Here is a 5,342-nt window from a genome sequence, read left to right on the forward strand (position 1 = left end):
AGCTGCTACCACAGCCACGTGATCCACTCGGTGACTCACAGTCAGGCCACACCCCTTCAGGCCTCCGGGCCAGGCCCTGCCACCGGCCAGCCAACTCTGGGATGCATCTTATTACCAAAGGGAACAGCTAACTAATGCCCTTGACAGTCCCAATAATTACTTTCAGTTAGAACTTGCTTATAAAATATATACAGGCATGAGAGGGCGCAGGCTCTTCTGAACTCTGGCTCTGCCAGCTCTCCGACCCCCACCATCCCAAGACCTGGGAGTGAATGCCTGCTGTGGTTAGCTGGGGGGAGCTAGAAAACCAGACATTCCTGTTTAAAAAGAAAAGCTCTTACACGTTAATACCTTTTTTCCCAAAAGTTTTATTGGGGGAAAACTACAAAACATTTACAGTACAATGTTTACAGTCACAATTTGTAGTGAACTGATTCCCCAAAATATATTACAACTCAAGTTGACTTATCTTGTACATTCAAAAACCTACTTCTGTCAAAGTAGTCCAGAGAGTACATATAGTGCTCCAACTGTACCTACGTACAAACTAAAGCTACCGCTCATTCATCTGCTGTCCAGGAAAGCTTAGGAAACATTCCTGCCTTTCTACATGAAAAAAAAATAGTACAAGTTTTGGAATTTTCTGTAATTAAACAAGGCATATTCATGTACTACATACTTCAGCACTAAGAGGCGGTCGCTTCACTTTATATCTATATAAAAAAGTGGTAAAAATCTATTCCTTTTGTGCAGTTGAACCCATCCTACATTCAGATTCTCTCAAAGCACTAATAAAATACTTATTTGGTTGAGGAAGATTTAAGGCAAGTTCGGGCCCTTCCAAAGGCACTGTGAGACTCCCCCCCACTCCCCGTTATTGCTACATGTCTTATTCTTGAGTATGTCACAGTAGAACTGGTGGAATAAGCAAACACTTTTTTGCTAGTTTATAAAGTTGGAATTAGAAAAGAGTGCCACATCTAAGCCTGATTGCAAAGTATGTGGTCACTTTTTTCTTTAAAGTTGGATGGGCTACAACCTTTATACATTCTAAGAAAACTCATAGGATGTTCTTCAAACTACTTCCACAGCATCAAGATAGATTTCTGTCAAGAAATCATGCAATCTTTCAAAATTTACGTAAACAAGAAAAGAAATTAATGAAATAAATATTACATACAATCTCTTAAATTAAGAATTTTGTACTCATTTACAATAAAATAACCAAGTGAAGTTACAAAAGGCATATATTACTGTGAAAAGAACATACACTCCACATTTTGCCGATTAATAATGGCAATCATAATTTAACATAATAAAAGAATATATATCTATTGCTTTTCATCATACTTGATAAATACAGTATGAACAAAATTTTCAATGTATACTTTTCACAAGATAATAAATAAGTTAAATAGTTTTTTTCATATTGAGTTGTGGTGCAGTGGTGCTAATCAACTCAAAACAGCTAAAAATTCAGCAGTTATTCTCCAACAATTACAAAGTAAGCTCTGCCCAAGGCTTCCAGAGGGAGCAGACAAAATGGTTCTAAACTAAATATCCACTAAGTGGTGGCAATGAAACCAGTAACCAGTATGGACCTTTGGAATGCAAGGGTTTTTTTTTAAACCCCCAGACATATATAACTCTGTTAAAAAACAAAAAAACACCACATATGGGCTGAGGGATAACTATCAAGGCATATTCCTGGCAGAATATTGGATTCTAAAAAGCTTATAGTTTTAGCAAGGTGGTGGCTGGCTAGCTTGTTTACACCAGTCTGAGACAAACAATTAGGAACTTCTTCCAAGAGGAGAGTTCCCACATCTGGACTTAACTAATGCTGTTCAAGTGAAGAGATGGAATGGTGGTTGATGGCTGCTGGTGTTGGGTTGATTTTTCCTGAAGTCCCAAACTCATTGGAGTCCTAAAAAAAGTTTTTTTTTGTTCTACTCGTATCACAACTGCCCTGTTGTGAATATTTTGTTCAATACAAAAAGTTCGTCGACATTTTTGCTCAAAAGAATGAAACTTCGTAATAAAAATAAACAGAACAAGAGGAAACCGAAAAGGGAGGGGTGGGGGCCCCTCCCAGCACAGAGTTCGAGTCCAAGTGCTGGTAGGGCTTGCAGTCTGCCTGGGGCCCATGTCACCCCCCACACTCCCGTGCCCCCAGCAGGGGCGAGATGGCGAGGGGTGTCCTCCACCATCTCTGAACTGCCTTCCCTTCCTTCCTCCTCACTGGCGCCCTCTTGCCTCAGTCGTCGGAGATGGAGAGGCGGCTGAAGATGGGCAGGCGGCGGCCGGGGTCGAGGCTGGGGGACTCAGAGCCGCTGAGGCTGCCGGAGCTCAGGGAGCCGCTCAGGTAGCTGTCGCGGTCCGACAGCGAGTCCGGGGGGCTGGGGGGCGCGTCGAACACGGGCGAATCGGACAGGCGGCGCGGCAGCTGGAAGCTGAAGGGCGGCGAGGGAGGCGCGGCGGCCCCGGCGGGGAGGGGCGCGCTGGGCGGCGCCGGGGGCTGCGCGGGGGGCGCCAGGCCCTGCTGCTGCTGCTGCTGACTGCGGTAGTAGGCGGCGGCGGCCACGGCGGCGAAGTTGTGGGTCTGGATGGCGAGCGGCGTGATGAGGCTGCTGAGCTCCGGGCCGAAGGCGAAGGCGTTGTTGGCGCAGGAGGTGGACGAGCAGGCTGCGCAAGGGGGCCCCGGGGCCAGCAGGTCCTCGGCGCCCCCGGTGCCGTAGAGCAGAGCGGCCGCAGCTGCAGCCGCCGCGGAGGCGCAGCACGTCGGGGCGCCCGAGGGCGTGGAGGCCGCGGAGGCCGAGGAACAGGAAGAGGCGGAGGAGGAGCAGGACGAGGCCGAGGAGCAGGAGGGCGGCGGCGGCGTGCGCGACGTGGGACTGTCCAGCAGCAACGGCGACTCGAGGCCGCCCGGGGGCTGGTGGTGGCCCGACGGGAAGCCAGAGAAGCTGAGGCTGTGGTGCAGCTTGGGCCGCGGCTCCCGCGGGAAGCCCAGGTGCAGCGCGTCCCGCGTGCCAAAGGCGCGCAGGTCCCCGGAGGCGCCCCCCGACGGCGCGGGCCGCCGCTCATCTGCGTTGTGGATGAAGTGGCAGCGCGGCCCGTAGGGGCAGAAGCCGATGGTGTGGAAGGTGCGGCACAGCTCGGTCTTGTACTTCGGGTGGCGAGTCAGACTGCGCAGCTCGTGGAAGCCGTGCGCGAACTGGCACTTCTCGCCGTACTTGCACGTGCCGCTCTCCTCGAAGGGCCGGCACAGCTCGGTCTTGTAGCGCGTGGAGTTGATCTGGGAGCCGCCGCCCCCCTTCTGCTGCTGCTGCAGGTGCAGGAGGTGCTGGCTGCGGTCGCCGTTCTCGCTGAACGAGCGGTCCCGGAATTTGTTCTCCTTGTTGAGCAGGGCTGTGCCGCCGCCTCCCGACGGCTCCTTAAGGGCGCCATAGGAGGCCGGGCCCCCAGCCGCCGCGCTGCCGCAGCTGCTGCCGTTAGCGGCGCCCGGGAACTTGGGCGAGCAGCTGCCGGGGCTGGGCGCAGGGTGGGCGAGTGCATGCAGGTTGCTGGCCGAGTGCCGTCGGAGGAAGCCCGGCGCGAAGCCCGAGCTGGGGGCGGCGGCCACGGGCGTCCCCACCGCTTTCTTGTCCAGCATGTTGTTCAGGTTGAGGTTGGCCAGGGATTTCTCCGTCTGCCAAAGGGAGGGGAGCGGGGTAGGGATGAAAAACGGAAGGGGAAGACAGACTCTGGGCAAGCTGCAGAGGAACTCCCAGCCTGATTCTTTCCTCTTTTTTGCCCCCCTCTTGGCGGATCTCGACTCGGCCTCCACCCTCCACCCATACACGCGCAAAAGCAGCAAGATAGCGCTGGAAGGAGCGGGAGAGGGGAGGACGCCCACCGCGGGCCGCGCTGGGTTTCGACACGTGATCCTTCGCCCCGGGCGGCCGAGGTGGGCGGCGCGAAGCCCGTCCGGGAAGCCCCGGACAGCGTAGCGGCGGTCCGCAGTGGAGAAACTCAAAGCGACAGCGGCGCCCTCCCTGCCGCTCTCCCCGCCTCCAGGGCGCTCGCACACTTTTTTGCAAACCCTGGGACTTTCCCGACCCAAAAGGCAGGGCGGGAGGGGGGGTTCCCCCAGGACCGGGGGACAGAGGCAAAGTCCGAAAACTGAACGGCTGCTGCCGGCCCGGCCCGCTCCCCTTCGTACCTTGCACAAGAAGTCGACATCGTAGAAGGCGGACAAAAGTGTGGTCGACATGTTTCTGGATCCCGCAGTGGCCGGAGCGGCAGGCAGGGCGGTCGGGAGGAGCCCTCGGGGCGGCGTGGCCGGGCTAGAGCCACGACGAATAACGGGCGAGGGGCGGGGAGAGGCCGAAAGTTTGCCGCGGGGCGAGAGGAGAGGGCGAGGGCAGCGGCGCGGGCCGGCGGGAGGGTCCGGCGGAGTGCGGCTTGGGGGAAGGAGAGAAGCTAGGAGCGCTCCTCCGCGCCCCGGGGTGCCCGGCCCGCCCCCCCCGCGGAGCCGACGGCAGCTCGCGGACTGCTGGAACTCGGCGGCCCGCAAGCGCGCGTCCTATATAGAGCCCAGGGACCTGCGGCTGCCACTGGGCGGGCGCGCCGGGGGAGGGGACAGAACGCGGCCCCCGCCGGGGTCTCCAGGCAACGCCGCCCGCCGACTGGCGGACGTCAGGCGCTTCCCGGCCTCCCATTGGCCGCCGCCAATTTTTTTCCTCCGGGGGAGGGGGCGGGAGGCCTCGGGGCGGGGCCGGCGGCCGGAGCGGCGTGGAGCGCTTGGCCCCAGTGGGTGCCGCCGGGCGGCGGCGGGAAGGCACGGCTCTCCTCTTCGGGGGCTGCGCAGTCGGAGTGCCCTGGTGCGTTTAGCGTGGCCGGGATTCTGCAGCCCCGGACGTGTCTTTCCCTGCCCTGTTCTCCGAGGCAGACCTGTGGAGCTTTTAGCTCCCACCTTCGGTTTTGTGCTGGGCGCGGGAATTGCAAAATGCCAGAATATCGCAACCGTTCGCGCGGCCCGGCGTGTTTGCAAAGGGTGCTCCGGCCAGGAGGCGAGGGCTCGGGGCCTGCGTCCCATCGGTGGCGGCTCCAACTCGACTGCACGTGGAGTCGCAGTGGGGGTGGGGGCAGCCACGCGGGCGGCCGCCGCGGCAGTCTCGCCCGAGGAGCCCGGGCTCGTTTCTCCGCCCCGTCCCCGCCCAGGCTCAGTAAACAGGGCTTGAGCGCCGGGGCCTGCCGGGCAGGGCTGAGTGTCTGAGGACAAGGCGCTGGCTTTGCTAATCACATCACAAGACCTTGAGCCGGGGCCAAAGGCGCGGAGTGGCGCGGGGCGTCCCGGGCGG

General features: G+C 58.1%; 1 protein-coding gene across 1 annotated transcript; it reads right to left on the minus strand.

The window, feature by feature from the left end:
* Window positions 1-348: 348 nt before the first annotated feature.
* Window positions 349-4,543, minus strand: ZFP36L2 (ZFP36 ring finger protein like 2). The gene is made up of 2 exons (XM_012450608.2): window positions 4,202-4,543; window positions 349-3,688 (listed from the first exon to the last, which is right to left on the minus strand). Exons 1-2 carry the CDS (start codon window positions 4,250-4,252, stop codon window positions 2,258-2,260), a joined length of 1,482 nt encoding a protein of 493 aa, XP_012306031.1. The 5' UTR covers window positions 4,253-4,543; the 3' UTR covers window positions 349-2,257.
* Window positions 4,544-5,342: the final 799 nt, after the last annotated feature.

Source organism: Aotus nancymaae, unplaced genomic scaffold (genome assembly GCF_030222135.1).
Source record: "Aotus nancymaae isolate 86718 unplaced genomic scaffold, 86718_ANA_hifiasm-v0.15.2.pri h1tg000057l, whole genome shotgun sequence".
NCBI lineage: Eukaryota > Metazoa > Chordata > Mammalia > Primates > Aotidae > Aotus > Aotus nancymaae.

Excerpts from the sequence above, each read along its gene's own strand:
- ZFP36L2 (XM_012450608.2), bottom strand. The coding sequence starts at position 4,252 with ATGTCGACCACACTTTTGTCCGCCTTCTACGATGTCGACTTCTTGTGC. Across the intron at positions 3,689-4,201 it reads ATGTCGACTTCTTGTGCAAG|ACGGAGAAATCCCTGGCCAA; the intron begins GTACGAAGGGGA and ends TCCCTTTGGCAG.